Here is a 17,224-nt window from a genome sequence, read left to right as displayed (position 1 = left end):
GCTGCAGAATGGATGTTGTGTTAGAAGGCATGAAAACAACATTGATCTCATCGTACATCTCCATTAGAGCTTCTGGGTGACCAGGTGCATTGTCAACGAGCAGTAATATCAAGATTTTCAAAGGAATCTTTTTTCTGAGCAGTAGGTCTCAACGGTGGGCTTAAAATATTTAGTATACCATGTTGTCAATAGACTGTGCTGTCATTCAGGCTTTGGTGTTCCATTTATAAAACACAGGCAGAGTAGATTCAGCATAATTCTTAAGGGCCCTAGGATTTCTAGAATGGTCAATGAGCACTGGCTTCAACTGAAAGTCACCAGTTGCATTAGCTCCTAACAAGAGTCAGCTTGTCCTTTGAGGCTTTCAAGTCAGGCATAGACTTCTCCTCTATGAAAGTCCTAGATGGCAACTTCCAATAGAAGGCCATTTCACCTACATTGAAAATCTGTTGTTCAATGTAGCCACCTTCATTAATTATCTTAGCTAGATCTTCTGGATAACTTGCGGCAGCTTCTACATCAGCACTTGCTGCTTCACCTTGCACTTTTATGTCATAGAAATGGCTTCTTTCCTTAAACCTCTGGCATCAACCTCGGCTAGCTTCAAACTTTTCTTCTGTACTTCCTCACCTCTCTTAGTGTTCAGAGAATCTAAGAGAGTTAGGGCCTTCTCTAGATTAGGCTTTAGCTTAAGGGAATGTTGTGGCCGGTTTGATCTTCTATCCAGACTACTCAAACCTTCTCCACTGTAGCAATAAGGCTGTTTTGCTTTCTTATTATTCATGTGTTCACCAGAGTAGTGCTTTTAAATTCTTTCAAGAACTTTTCCCTTGCATTCCCAACTTGGCTAACTGCTTGGCTCCAAGAGGCCTAGCTTTCAGCCTATTCCAGTTCTCGACATGCCTTTCTCACTAAGCTTAATCATTTCTAGCTTTTGATTTAAAGTAAGAGATGTGTGATTTTTCCTTTCACCTGAATACTTAAGATGCCATTGCAGGGTTATTAACTGGCCCAGCTTCAATACTGTTGTGTCTCAGGGGATAGGGAGGCTCAAGGAGGGGGAGAAAGGGGAACAGCTGATCAGTGGCGCAGTCAGAACACACACAACATTATCAATTAAGTTTACTGTCTTATATGGGTGTGGTTTGTGGTGCCCCAAAACAATTGTAATAGTAACATCAAAGAGCACTGATCACAGGTCACTATAACAAATATAAGAATAATGAAAAAGTTTGAAATATTGAGAGAATTACCAAAATGTGATGCCAAGACATGAGGTAAGCAAATGCTGTTGGAAAAATGGGGCCAACAGGCTTGCTCAATGCAGAGTTGCCACAAACCTTTGATTTGTAAAAAATGCAGTATCTGTGAAGTGCAACAGAGCAAGGTATGCCTGTACATTTAATCCAAAGTGCTACTGGAACCAGAAAGAATTCTGACTTCAAATGGGTGGTGGGTAATCATTAGTACAAAGGACATATAAGAAAGATCCAAAAAAGAGTTAAAATAAAAAATGAGATGCAGCAAGTGATAATGAAGTAAACCATCACCTGGTATCCAGTAAACTTTACTCCTGGGTTATTTTCTATTTCCCACAATCCTTCATTAAATCCTTTCCGTTTGTTTGACTTTCCAAACTTGTCTTTGTATTCCTTATAAGGGAAAAGGTCTTTGGGACCTAGAAATGCACTGCAGAGATATATTAGAAAGAGATTTGATATTCTGACCTTCAAATATAAGATATTTTTAATATCAACTCAAGTGTCAGAGCATATTTTAGTAAATACATTAAAAGTATATATAAACCCTCTCAGTTAGACACATATCACAAGATGTTTTGCACATATATTTCAAGGTAGAAAAAATAGACAGCTAGGTATGCAAACCAGCAACACTGAACGGTGCTACTTTGATTTTACTTTTAAATTACTAATTTCTTTTTTGTTTTGAAATTGATTTTTAGCTAAACTACTTTAAAAGTAGTTTTAAAGATGTCTACTTTGACCACTTAAATCATCATCTTAAACTAAGACTTACCTAAGCTAATCTTTCACAGGTAAGGGTTTTGTAAGACTCACAGTAAAAACATAAACACTGGATTAAAAAATGATTTTAACTCTTTATGCCACATTAGTGTATTTATTCACTATTATTTCTATAAATTAAAAAAGCATTAGTGTTTAATGAGGCACACAAGAAAAAAATCAGAAGTGGCAAAGTAGATAGAATCTTATCCAATTTAAACCTTATCCTAAATTAGTCATAATTATGAAAAGAAAATGAGTTAGAATAAATCCTGGGGCTGGCTAACAGATCTGAGCATTTAAACTAGAGTCTTCAGCATTACTATCTATGATATTAACCTGGTGAATGAGATGGTGGAGGCCCACATGCTGGCTGAGACTCATTTCAAACTAAGATTCATTTACTCAACAAATTTTATCGAACATCTCTAATGTGTAAAGCACTATTCCAGAGGTGCTGGGGATTCTTCAGGGAACAAAGAGATGAATGTCTCTGCCTTCATGGAGCATACATTCTATTAGCAAGGGTAGGGGACCAGACAATAAAGAAGATAAATAAATAAAATACATAGTACTGTGTGCTGAAAATAAATCAATAAATATATAGATGAAGCAGAGGAGGAGGATGGTTAAGGACTGGGGTGGATTTTACAGTTTTAGAAATACAGATCAAGAAGGAAGGCCTCACTGAAAAGGGAACAGCTAAGAACTGAAGGGGGTGAAGGAAGAACCCATGCAGTTATCTGGGGAAGAGTAGAGCAGACTGAAGGAAGAGCAAGTACAACAGATCCTGAGGTGGGAGAATGCCTAGTGTGTCTGAAAAATTAAGAGGCCAGTGTGGCTAGACTGAAACGAGTGAAGAGAGAGCTGTGTGAGATGAGGTCAGAGAGGTAACAGGGTGGGAGCACAGATTATGTCAGGCCTTGGAGGCCACTACAAAGGCTTTGAGTCATATGGGAAGCCATTAAAGGTTTTGAGAAGTGACAATTTGTGTTTTAACAGCGGCACTTTGGCTGCTGTGTTGAAAACACACTGAAGAGCTGGGTACTAGGGTAGAAGCAGAGAGACTAATTAGGCTATTGAAGTAACAGTGGTGACTTGGACCAGTTGTAAGCAGTGCAGTTGGTGAGAGGTGGCTGGATTCTGAATTCACTCTCAAGAAAGAGCCAAGGTATTTGTTAATGGGCTAGATACAGCACGTGAGAGAGAGGGTGGAACTGAGGCTATCTCCAAGGTTTCAGATTGAGCAATTAGAAGAATGCAGTTGATATTTACTGAAATGGAAAGATTTTTGAGAGAACAAGATTTGAAGGTGAAAAGCTTAGTTTTGGATGTTGAATTTGAAAACTTGGTTAGATATCCTAGTGAAGATGTCAAGTAGGCAACTGGGCAGGTGATTCTGGAATTCAGGGGAAAGGTCTGTGCTGGAGATGAATATTTGGAACTTATCGCAGAGATGATGTTGAAAGCTTTGAGACGATAGGTTAACAGTTTACTGCTGATTTTTATAAATTCCATTTTCTGACTGGATCTTAGTACTGATCCCTTCCTTACACTGCCCAGCTGGTCAAGAATTCAAGTTGATAAAATCACCTGAGGAAGCTTTCTGACCCCAATCACCAAACTTTCCTTGACTGTTCACCTTTAACTGTTCAGCATGACTGCATTTCACTGAATCCAGAGATAGTTTATTAGGATACTGGACATTCTAACCAAATGCCTGACAAACTGAGCATGAGAAGGAAATGTGGCTTTGGGTATGGTGATTTCACTTTTAGAGCAATTTGACATGAATTATTAGACTGTGGCTTGTGACCTTTCTCCAGTCCTTGACTCTATGTATAGGAATTGTGGGCTAAGCTGCCTGAGGTTCACGTCAGCTATAGATGCTAACCAGAGCTTGTCTGTACTTTAATTATGCCTCAGGAGTCAAGGTTAATGATTCAACTGGCCATGTTAGCTGCTGCCAGAAAGAGGGACACTGAATGAGCTATTCTAAAACAAGTTCTTGTTTTTCATAGACAATCTTGGTTTTTCCTGGATTATAGATAATTCCACAAATCAAATCCCCTCTCAACTGGTTAACTTTGCTGTATGTTTTATAAATTTTAAAGGGTAGGCCAGAAAATAGTTCAAAGTTACAAGCTCTAAGGATGTTATTTTTTTTCCTGACAAAGGCTGCCTTGAAAATTGTCCAGACTAAAACTACTGGGGTAAAGTTATATGGAGCAGAAGAAATTGGGGCTCCAATCACCTATCTGTCTGAGCAACAGATTCAAAGCCATGTTCTGAGGAAAATTCTGGTCCTGCCTGAGGGTGCTCCTGCTGACAGTTTTTTTGTTAAGTTCCTCACCTTCCACATACCTTCCCCCCCTTTCATTTATTTCATTTAATCAATTTTAATTCATTCAACAGCTAGTTTTAGACACTCCTGAAGTCATTCTACGAGACCACCGTCACCCTGATACCAAAACCAGACAAAGATACTACAAAAAAAGAAAATTACAGACCAATATCACTGATGAATATAGATGCAAAAATCCTCAACAAAATACTAGCAAACAGAATCCAGCAAAACACTAAAAGGATAATACACCATGATCAAGTGGCGTTTATCCCAGGAATGCAAGGATTCTTCAATATACGCAAATCAATCAATGTGATACACCATATTAACAAATTGAAGAATAAAAAACATATGAACATCTCAATAGATGCAGAAAAAGCTTGTGACAAAATTCAACACCCATTTATGATAAAAACTCTCCAGAAAGTGGGCACAGAGGGAACATACCTCAACATAATAAAGGCCATATATGACAAACCCACAGCAAACATCATTTTCAATGGTGAAAAACTGAAAGCATTTCCTCTAAGATCAGGAACGAGACAAGGATGTCCACTCTTGCCACTATTATTCCACCTAGCTTTGGAAGTCCTAGCCACGGCAATCACAGAAGAAAAAGAAATAAAAGGAATACAAATCGGAAAAGAAGAAGTAAAACTGTCACTTTGCAGATGACATGATACATACATAGATACATAGAGAATCCTAAAGATGCCACCAGAAGACTACTAGAGCTAATCAATGAATTGGGTAAAGTTGCAGGATACAAAATTAATGCACAGAAATCTCTTGCATTCCCATACACTAATGATGAAAAATCTGAAAGAGAAATTAAGGAAACACTCCCATTTACCACTGCAACAAAAAGAATAAAATACCTAGGAATAAACCTACCTAAGGAGACAAAAGACCTGTATGCACAAAACTATAAGGCACTGATGAAAGAAATTAAAGATGATACCAACAGATGGAGAGATATACCATGTCCTTGGATTGGAGAAATCAATATTGTGAAAATGACTATACTACCCAAAACAATCTACAGATTCAATGCAACCCCTATCAAATTACCAATGGCATTTCTTCTTCTTTTTTTTTTTTTTTTTGCGGTACGCAGGCCTCTCACTGTTGTGGCCTTTCCCGCTGCGGAGCACAGGCTCCGGATGCGCAGGCTCAGTGGCCATGGCTCACGGGCCCAGCCGCTCCGCGGCATGTGGGATCTTCCCGGACCGGAGCGCGAACCCACGTCTCCTGCATCGGCAGGCGGACTCTCAACCACTGCGCCACCAGGGAAGCCCTACCAATGACATTTTTTACGGAACTAGAACAAATCATCTTAAAATTTGTATGGAGACACAAAAGACCCCAAATAGCCAAAGCAGTCCTGAGGGAAAAAAATACAGAGCTGGAGGAATCAGACTCCCTGACTTCAGCCTAAACTACAAAGCTACAGTAATCAAGACAATATGGTACTGGCACAAAAACAGAAACACAAATCAATGGAACAAGACAGAACGCCCAGAGATAAACTCACGCATCTATGGTCAACTAATCTATGACAAAGGAGGCAAGGATATACAATGGAGAAAAGACAGTCTCTTCAATAAGTGGTGCTGGGAAAACTGGACAGCTACATGTAAAAGAATGAAATTAGAACACTCCCTAACACCATACAAAAAAATACACTCAAAATGGATAAGAGACCTAAATGTAAGACCGGACACTGTAAAACTCTTAGAGGAATACATAGGAAGAACACTCTTTGACATAAATCACAGCAAGATCTTTTTTGATCCACCTCCTAGAGTAATGGAAATAAAAACAAAAATAAACAAATGGGACCTAATGAAACTTCAAAGCTTTTGCACAGCAAAGGAAATCATAAACAAGATGAAAAGGCAACCCTCAGAATAGGAGAAAATATTTGCAAACAAATCAATGGACAAACGATTAATCTCCAAAATATATAAACAGCTCATGCAGCTCAATACTAAAAAAACAAACAACCCAATCCAAAAATGGGCAGAAGACCTAAATAGACAGTTCTCCAAAGAAGACATACAGATGGCCAAGAAGCACATGAAAAGCTGCTCAACATCACTAATTATTAGAGAAATGCAAATCAAAACTGCAATGAGGTATCACCTCACACCAGTTAGAATGGGCATCACCGGAAAGTCTACAGACAACAAATGCTGGAGAGGGTGTGGAGAAAAGGGAACCCTCTTGCACTGTTGGTGGGAATGTAAATTGATACAGCCACTATGGAGAACAGTATGGAGGTTCCTTAAAAAGCCAAAAATAGAATTACCTTATGATCCAGCAATCCCACTACGGGGCATATACCCAGAGAAAACCATAATTCAAAAAGACACATGCACCCCAATTTTCACTGCAGCACTATTTACAATAGCCAGGTCATGGAAGCAACATAAATGCCCATTGACAGACGAATGGATAAAGAAGATGTGGTACATATATACAATGGAATATTACTCAGCCATAAAAATGAACGAAATTGGGTCATTTGTTGAGACGTGGATGGATCTAGAGACTGTCATGCAGAATGAAGTAACTCAGAAAGAGAAAAACAAATATCGTATACTAACGCATATATGTGGAACCTAGAAAAATGGTACACATGAACCGGTTTGCAGGGCAGAAATTGAGACACAGATTTAGAGAACCAACTTATGGACACCAAGGCGGGGAAAGCGGCGGGGGGTGGGGATGGGATGAATTGGGCAATTGGGATTGACATGTATACACTGATGTGTATAAAATTGATGACTAATAAGAACCTGCTGTATAAAAAAATAAATAAAATAAAATTCAAAAAACAAAGAAACAAAAAAACACCTACCATGGGCCAGGCACTGTGTAAAGCACTGTGTATATAGGGCTTAGCAACATCCACAGAATCTCTGCCTTCACAGGGAGACTGAACATTAGGTACTTGCCAGGGCATATAATCTCAGGTTTAAGGACACCCAATACTTAGTAAATGATCAGCTGAAACAATGTTATAACAGGTTTTCTAATCCAGCAAAAAAACTCACATATGGACTGTATCACACTGTTCCTTGGTAGAATTGCTTTTACTGAATTGAGACTTGGAATTATGCCACTGACTTATATTAAGGATGCTATAAGAAATAACTCCATAAAATCCTTCACACTGTTTACTGGAATGATTCTGTTACTTGTACTAGCAATATACTAGGTGGCAAATTCTTTAAGGGCAACTTTTATTTTCGGTGCCTTAAAGAATATCTAGAAAATGTTTACTAAGTGAATGAAAGTTACCATATAATATTAGTAAATGGTTGATTTTGGTGTATGCAATGGAAACGTGATAATCTTGTTTATCAAATCCTGCCTTGTTCTAGATGTACAATCAGATCACTTGGAATTAGGTTCTAAAGGAAAAGCAAAATAATGGTACAGACATAAAAGGGAAGCAGGAATGAGGGAAATACAAAAATGGGTATCACAAAGCCCTACGCACTTATTACTATAGGTAAAACATTTATTTCTAAGTTTCGAGCAACCTCTTCAAGGAGAAAAACATGTTAAGTTGCATAGTCCACAAGTGTCTATTAGATAAAAATAAAACAAAGAAAATAAAACTAACCTCTTGAAAAAAACATAAATTTCTCACATGAAGACAAGAAAGAAATATGCCTTAAACGGCCCTCTCCCAGCTAGCTCTCTTTCAATACGAGAATGAGGAAGATGTCAGAGTGGTAGAGACAGCAAGCAAAGAAAAAAAGTTCATGCCTAGGGCTTCCCTGGTGGCTTAGTGGTTGAGAGTCCGCCTGACGATGCAGGGGACACGGGTTCGTGCCCCGGTCTGGGAGGATCCCACATGCCCCGGAGCGGCTGGGCCCGTGAGCCATGGCCGCTGAGCCTGCGCGTCCGGAGCCTGTGCTCCGCGACGGGAGAGGCCACAGCGGTGAGAGGCCCGCGTAACGCAAAAAAGAAAAGTTCATGCCTGGCTCTACTAACATTCACACGAACATAGGGGGTGACCCTGAATATAAGATTTCATCTTAGTTTTTAGCTTTTCCTCCCATTTGCAGTTTCTATTCCATTTGTGTCCTTGTTGTAAATAACCATATACGTTCTCAGTGTGTCAGGTTCTGTGTGTCAAGACTGCCTATGGTTCCCTAGCATCCATTATCATTGTCTTTCTTTTAAAGGATACTCCTCCCAATTTGCTTCCCCAACAAAGTTGCCTAGCTAGAGACTATGCTTCCAGCTTCCTTACAGCTAGATGTGACCATATGTCCAAGTTCTTGTCACTGGTATAAATGCAACTGTAAGCCACATATTCAACTGCTGTGTCATTTCCTTACCTCTTCTCTCTCCCCCTTCCCTCTACCTGGAAGATGCACAGGTACTGCTGAGCCAGTTTTTGCTTTTTTTTTAAATAAGCAGACAAGGGCAATGCCCTAGGGAATGGTAGGACAATACAACAGAAGAAACCTGGGTCCCTAGAGCAGAGCGGAAGGAACATCCACCTTGATCTATCTACCTTGATAGACAGATCTATCTATCTATCTATCTATCTATCTATCTAGATCCCCCATCCCTGGACTGTTTCCAAAAAAAGAAGTAAATTCCTATATTATTTGAGACACTGTATTTTCAGTTTCCTTTATTCAATAGCTTAATCTGTATTCTGACCAACACAATTACAAAAACTTAGAAAGGTAGTATGTTTCCTTCAGGGTCTGACAAATTGAAGGAGACTGAGAGAACATAACTTTGTTCTGTGAAATATGGATGGAAGACATCTCTCTAGGTCTTAAAAGTGTCCTAAAGGAAACTTCTGGGTCATGCCCAACATTTAAGCAGAAACAGAAATGATATTCAAAAGCCAAATAAATGAAAAATCTTTACATTAAGAAAAAAATATATTATCTTTGCAATTTTATATAATTGATTATAATGATTTTAACAACATATAAAATAATATAAAGTGATTTTAACAACATATAATGTAGTCTAGCAGAATCAAATTAGAATTGTTGAAAATTTAAGTTGTTTTGTTGACTTACGTTTCATGGGTGCCAAAAAAGAAGATAGGATACTTATTTGCTGGAGGCTTCACAGCTCCCTCTGGGAGTTCATCAATCTATTAAAGATAAAACCATGTAAAATAGCATAAACATGATATAAACATTGTTCCGATAATTTATTGTTAATTTCAAAATAAAATCACTCTAATAAAAATCCCAACAGTTTTCCTTTCCTTGAACCTTATAAAATGATTCTAAAGGTCGTATTTGGCACACCATATGGAGAGTAACACTGTAAATTGATTATAACTATTATGGTAATACATAATCAGGAGCCAAAACTACTCATTTCCTTCAACTCAATAGAATTACTCTTGGGAATGTGTCCTAGTGAAATAATTCAAAAGAATAACAAAAAAGAAACAGAAGATGCACTTTTGGGGGATAGTAACAAATTTTTATATCCCACCCTTACAAGATAGGAGAATTATAGAACATTAACTCAAAATATTATGTAGTCATTGAAAGATATCATCTCTTGCCTGGACTAGTGCAAGTCTCTCCCCATCCACTGAAGCTCACATTACCTTTTTAAATGCATATTTGATTGTGTCAAATCCTTCAACAGCTTGTCATAGCTGTGCATCTGAAACCTCTGGGGCTTTTAAAAACTAAAGATCATCAATCCTTCCCCAGACCCAGCAATTTTTATGTACAGCTGAGGTTGAAAACTTCTCATAGGATAAAGTCTAAGTTCTTTAGAATGCTACATAGTTATATAAACATCATTCCCTAGAATGTTTCAAGAAATGGTCCTTGACTCCTAAATCTCCATCTGTAGTTCCAACCTTTCCTTTGAACTCCAGGAATGAAATTACAAACATCTACAAACCATTTCCATTTACATGTCCTACAAGCAACTTAAAATGAAGAAAAGGCCTGGAGTTCTTCAGAAGAGGCATACTTGGAGTTTATAGAGCAAGGAAAAGGGTCTGGTATCCTGTGTCCTGAAGATATCTGCAGGCCTTCTGAACTAACATATGGCGACAGCCTGAGGATTACTACAGCATCACAACATTCATCTCTGAACTGAAAGAACCATGTGTCACAGAACAGATGCCCTGGTGTACTGAGAAAAGATGGACTTTCAGTCTAGAAACTTTAGTCCTGCTTCTGACTTCAATTGTGATATCGAAGATATCACTTAATGACTTTCACATCTGTAAAATGAGACGGTTGCACTAGGTAACCTCTAGGTTTCCTTCAAGTCCTGAAATTCCATGCCTTGCCTAAAACTGAACTAATTTTCTCTGAATCTGTTTTTGTTTCCTATCTTAAGTACTGGTACACTCAGTACCAAGAAAGAAACCTTAATCTTTTTATTATTTCCTCAAGCTCCACATTCGGTTTTTCACCAAATTCCCCAATTTGGCTCCTGAAATGTCTCCAAATTGAACACCATTCCCACTACTAAATTTAGTTCCCTAAAAAAGTTCTCAAGATCTTTTGACAAGGCCACAGCAGCCTGTCAAAGTATCTCCTTGCCTCTGGGCTTTCCCGTTACCGACTGTACAACTTCTGGGTAAACCCTGTATGTTTTACATTCAATACACTACCCTACAAAGACAATTTAAAATGAGTAATTTCATTTTGAATAAAATTCAATTATACACACACACATACTCTCTCTCTCATACATATATTATTGTGGTAAAAAATACATAACATAAAATTTTCTGTCTTACCCATTTTAAAATTTACAGTTCAGTAGTGTTAAGAATATTCACGCTATGATATAGATCTCCAGAAAATGAATAACTATATTTTAAATGGACAAAAAATAGAACTTAATATGGAAATGTATGTTTATGTATGTGGGAGGCACTGAATTGCTAGCCGACAAAACACTATCACATCATGTTTTTTTTTTTCACTCTTGTGAGAAAACTGAAAGTGTATCTTTTTAAAAAAACTTTTCTTTCAAATAAAACACAACTTTTGGCTAAACTTTTCCTTCACTGTGTTATATAACTAACATCTACTGTAGAAGTTGCAAACTGACAGCCCTTAGGCCATGTCTGGCCTGAAGAAATGTTTTGTTTGGCTCATACAGTGTTTTTAAAAAACTGAATTAGGTATCAACACTTTAAAACTGGAAGATTCATCTTAAACCCAGAACAATAGCCTCCGTGAAAAAATATGGAAGATAGGAATAAGCAACACTAAGCTTGCATTCCCAGGAGGCAACAATTAGCTGAAGATGATCAACAGCTGCCTTCAGACAAGGTATGTTCTCTCAAGTTTGCTACATTCCCCACCACTCTCTAGGCAACGTTGTTAATGCCTGCTTCCCTTACTTACAATTGCTTGCCTGGCCCCTTTGAATATCTGAGTTCACACCCCTGTAATAAATAATGCCAAAATAGTGGCTTTACCATCACGCTGGTTCCCTCATAAAGGTGTTAAATGTTGACATGCACTCACTATATCTTACTGAGTCTTGTTTTGAAAATCACACTTTGACAGTTTTGGAATTATACGAAGTTGTTCAAGTGGATATATATGCCTTCTTGAACCAATTAAAGAGTGTACCTCCTGGGCACTGGTTTTTGTTTGTTTGTTTTGGCTTCTAGAGTGAATACCAAGTGGCAATAGAACTTTAACTTCAGAGTTTCTGTTTTTCTACTGTTTCTATTTTCCTGACTTTTATTTTCACTTTTATTTCTGGTTCTTGGCTATGTTTGGTTCTGATTCTGGTTTGCACACAGCCAGTGTGTTATTCCCCGTTAATAGGAGGATGGGGACCTATTCTCTTTTGGGTATGACAGGGCAAATAATCTGGTACAACAGTCTTTTGGTTTGTAGAAGAATAAGTCTTGCTTTTACTGGAAAGAAGAAAAGCCCTTTGAGATCTAGATCAGTGAGTACATGTATTTTGTGTTTCCTTTAACCTGTAACTGAAGTAGACCTGAAGCCGTAGGCTCTCTGTGTGCCTATCATACTTGAGAGTCTTTACCCTTCCCTGTGTGAGTTTGAAACATTTTCCTGTTTCTGGGAAGGGTATTAACAAATTAGATATAAATTTCTTAAAATGAAAGAGCTCTGTTTTTACTGATTTACAGACACTAATAAGATTACAAAAATCTAATATAAAGGAACGTTAAGAATCCTCAAGAAATTAAAAAGTGAATGTAGAATACTTCAAATACGGTGGCCTTTTTGTTATCGTTCATTGTTTATCTGTCTGCTTTGTTCACTGCAGAGACACAGGCAATGTCAGTTAGAACTGAGGCTGGACTTGGGGCCTGGAGGCAGGCAGCCTCACATTTCCTAGAAAACTTGTTCTCAGAGCTCATCCCTGGGCCTTCACCATCAGTGTCACCTGCGGACTCATTAGAAATGCTAGTTCTCAGTCCAGAACCCTAATGAGGGTTAGGCCCAAGAATCAGGGTTTTAAGAAGCCTCCAGCTGTTTTTGATATACATTATAAAGCATTCCATCCTCCTGCTGTGGTTCCTGTGGATGAGTTGCCTTTGTTTCTTCTGATTAACATTAAGTCTGCTTAGGGAAGAGATATGGGGATATATGTATATGGATAGCTGATTCACTTTGTTATAAAGCAGGAACTAACACACCATTGTAAAGCAATTATACTCCAATAAAGATGTTATAAAAACAACAACAACAACAACAAAACATTAAGTCTGCTTAAATCTGTGGGATTTTTGCCCTGAGACTGCAAAATTGCATCAGTGCATGTTTATTTTCCTAATATTTAAAAAAATGTCCAATTTTCTATTTTTTAATTAAAGGAGTGCTACACTATATTAAATGTGGTGGCTTTTTAAGGAAAAACCCTTCTCACAGGAACTGTTAGCTCGTAAGTATTCTTATATAAGAATCCAAATTAAAGTAATCAAAGTGAATCTTTGAACAAATCAGACTGGTTTACAATTTTGGTTTAAAAATAACTATTTCTCTTTATCTGGATTTAATCATTGTAGAGTGTAATATAAGTAAATTTAAGAAAATAAAATTGGGGTTTCTCATGAAGATACTAATTTACATCTGAATTCCTTAAGTTCTGAAGTTCTTACCTAACCTCCCTTGGTAGACTTCCCTGGTGGTGCAGTTGTTAAGAATCCGCCTGCCAATGCAGGGGACACAGGTTTGATCCCTGGTCCAGGAAGATCTCACATGCTGCAGAGCAATGAAGCTCGTGCACCACAACTACTGAGCCTGCGTTCTAGAGCCCACGAGCCACAACTACTGAGGTCTCATGCCACAAACTACTGAAGCCCACACACCTAGAGCCCGAGCTCCGCAACAAGAGAACCACTGCAATGAGAAGCCTGCGCACCTCAAGGAAGAGTAGCCCGCGCACCTCAAGGAAGAGTAGCCCGCGCACCTCAAGGAAGAGTAGCCCCTGCTCACCGCAACTAGAGAAAGCCCGCACACAGCAACGAAGACCCAATGCAGCCAAAAATAAATAATAATAATAAAAAGGCATCATCATATAGATAAAAACAAATAAGAAAATAATTAAAAAAAGAATAAAATGGACATTAAAAAAAGGAAAAAAGGGTCTACTGATAAGCTAATATTACTTCCATATAATGTTTAAGATGAAGGAAAACGTAAACTTAAATTATAATTCTGACAAACTTTTCTATATCAACAGTAATTATGTTCTGTGGTATGTTAAGATTAAACATAATTTCCAACAGTTAACTTTAAGACCTTGGACTAATATTAAATTGAGTTAAAGGATCATCTTTGCATCTCTGAATAATTCCTAAGTAAGACAGAATACTGAAACACTGGTCAGCAAGTGTAGTTTTAACATATATATGATTTTAATTTTTATATGTTATGTAGTGGAAAGGATATGTGTATTAGGTATATCCATGAGCTTTGCTGGTTTGTTAAAACACTTGTATATAACAGAAATTTCCCAGTTTCTCTGTGAAACAGAAGTTAGTTACCTTGGTTAAGTTATAATTGATATGCAGATTGAGACTATACTAAGAACAACAGTGACACAGAAATACAACCATGTATGCAAAGGTAATGAATGGCATGTGTTCTTGTTTATTAATGGGAAAAGATTAGTCTTGTACTTGAAGTGAAGTATCTAGGTTGTTCCAAAATGTGAAAGAGGATAATGAAGGACAAACCTGGATATTGAAAGCTGTAGATTTGTGGAAAGGGAAATTTATTTGCCTTGGACTATAATAACTGCAAATAACAGTCTAAAATATGCAATGAAATATTAAAATTTTTCCAAAGCTGGCTCAGTTTTGATGGATTTATTCATAAGGTTAAAAAGGGAAAGCTTCTAAGTCCATTAATGTCAAATATTTATTAATATAAAACCAGAATTTGGTTTTCTCTGTTAAAATAAGAAATTGGTCTTGGAGTATTCTGTTCTTAACAAAATATGGTAAAAGGTTATTCTTTACCTCCTGTAATCTGCATAGATAGCCATATCTCACTAGAATAACTTCTTGGACTTTGTGCTGACTCTGTCATATCTTTAAATTTGTTTTAAAACAAACAACAAAAGTTCCTTGCTAAAGAGTTAAAGTTCTTTAAAAAAACTGGGTCACCACTTTCTATGTTAATTTAAAACATTATATTGTTACTTTGACTAAGTCATTATTCATTATCTTCAGATATCTAAGCTCCTATCTTAATCAAGCAATGAAGTCTGATAATTCTTGTGATGCTGCTGAGTTCAGAGAACTCACTGTGTAACAAATGATTTGGTTCAGATTGTGGTGTAAGACCCAAAGTGCAGTATTACGTGCTGCCTCAACATTTTGTAAAATTGGGATGGTCTTGAATGGTCTACCTGCAAGTTCTCTTCCTCGCTCTGCTCCTGTGGATAAGGTCCCCTAGTCAAAAAATCCTCTTCATTAAAGGGACCAAGCAAAGTTTCTTTTTAATCCCTGCTAGCCTTTATCCCCGGTTTTGGTTCCCTGCTAGCCTCGGAATTATTCAGACAAGCCAATCACATCCTCCTGTGGGAACCCCACTCTCTTGATACTACAAAGTCTTCTTCCCATTGCCTGAGTTGTTCACTGTCTCTGAGTGCAACCTCCAGGTCGCCCTGTAAGGCAGGCAGTGTCCTCCTCCTCTGGGATGTGAGTTTATGTAACTAATACATTGTTGCCTATCTTATCTGCCCAGTGTTGTGTGTTGAGCCATTCCCAAAAACATATGGTGGGAATCCTCTCTCTCACCAATAGGGTGAATAGGAAGTGATTAAAATACAGATAGGCACCAACACCAGGGGAATCTTATCAGAATGCTGGGGTAAGAGGTTCCACACAGTGGCTCAAATTTATTATGTGTGGTAGCTTAGAGGTACCGAGTCCAGATGGTAGTTGGGGGTGGGGTTGAGTGGAGGAAGAGAAGTCCTGAGGGCCAGAGGGCTAGGCAGAGATACCAAGGTCCCTCCCTTGGCAGTGTCTCTTCTCTCAGAAATGCTCATGGCCCATTCATTCCCGTACTTTGTTCAAATCTCTGCTCAAATAGCACTGCATCAGAGGGCTTTTCCCCTACAACCCAACTTAAAATAATACCTCTTACCCTGTCATTCTCTATTCTTTTATTCTGCTTTATTTTTATTGTAAGAATTTCCCTGCCCTTGAGTATTTGTTTGTTTCTTCACATTAGAATATAATCTTTGTGAGAGGGAAACTTGCTTTGTTCTCCACAATAGCTCTACTGCCTAAAGCAGCACCTGATACATGACTGGTGCATAATAAATATTCCTCGAGGACCAAAGTTTCCTTACTGACTCAGGACCTGAAGAAGCCTATACTTACATGATGAGAATCAGTGACCCTGGCTGTGAAGAAGAGAAAGGTACACCACAGACCACTTTCAATCACAGATTACTAAGAAAAACTATTATGGGGTTATAGTATAAAGGAGTCTCTATGCTTAAGAAAAGGAAATAAGAAGAACAAACTTGTCTCTTTGAATATGCCAATAAGAAGAATTTTGGGGGCTAGCTGACTAAGAATGCGGAGGAAAAAAAGACCATTTTACCTATTAAAGTTTATGAGGTGAGGTTAAATTACAGAGGGGAAAAACGCTTGTGAAATTATAAAATGGCTTTAGATAAAGAGAAGTCTATAAATGAGTCAACAAATTTACTGTAGGGGAAGAAAGGGAAAGCACACTATGGAAAAAGGAAATGTATACAAGAGGAAGGGGAAAGAATTTTTAAAATCTGAGTATATCTGGATTAACAAACAGGTAACTGATCAACTTAATATCTGAAAATAACACTTTGTTAGGACCCCAAACATAAGGAGATAACTTCCAAAATAAGAGTTCAAAAAATCTGTTGAAAACCAGTCCGTAATTATCTTCAAGAATATAAAAATCATCACTTGTTAGTTGACAGAGCAATTTCACATTGAAAGACATTTTGTTTTTCACTCAATTAAACTTTCAAAAACCTCGCCATTTTCATTTTTAGAAAATTATAAATAATTTTGAGAGGTCACAATACACTTACACTTAGAACACAGTGCTTTTAACTTATTGTAGGCTTTATGTAGGGGATAGGCGAGATGACTGACTGAGGTCCCTCATTCATGTTACATTGCTGATTCTGGAGGAGGAGCATATATGGGGCATTAACACATCCTCACAGTATACCTGGGGAGAGCCAATCTGACAAATGGAAAAACTCAGGCTGAATAGTAAAAAGTGAGGGATTTGGTGTGATCTTCATATAAGATCTTCATTTATATTGCCAGATCCCTCTTTTTTTTTTTTAAATTATAGCAGGCACATTTTAAATTGAAATG

The 17,224-nt window shown here is 37.8% G+C and overlaps 1 protein-coding gene across 3 annotated transcripts in view; it reads right to left on the bottom strand.

Moving 5' to 3' along the window:
• The window catches only part of HDGFL3 (HDGF like 3), a 74,892-nt gene that overhangs the window by 15,689 nt on the left and 41,979 nt on the right, over nt 1-17,224 (bottom strand). For all 3 annotated transcript variants that reach the window (XM_012536192.3, XM_033402947.2, XM_033402946.2), the window contains exons 2-3: nt 9,435-9,511; nt 1,551-1,689 (exon numbers count right to left, since the gene is read on the bottom strand). In XM_012536192.3, the coding sequence (XP_012391646.1) occupies nt 1,551-1,689; nt 9,435-9,511 (216 nt within the window). The remainder of the gene's footprint in view (nt 1-1,550; nt 1,690-9,434; nt 9,512-17,224) is intronic.

The sequence above is a fragment of the Orcinus orca genome, chromosome 2, assembly GCF_937001465.1.
Source record: "Orcinus orca chromosome 2, mOrcOrc1.1, whole genome shotgun sequence".
Lineage (NCBI taxonomy): Eukaryota > Metazoa > Chordata > Mammalia > Artiodactyla > Delphinidae > Orcinus > Orcinus orca.
This window is presented reverse-complemented; position numbering and strand designations above follow the sequence as displayed.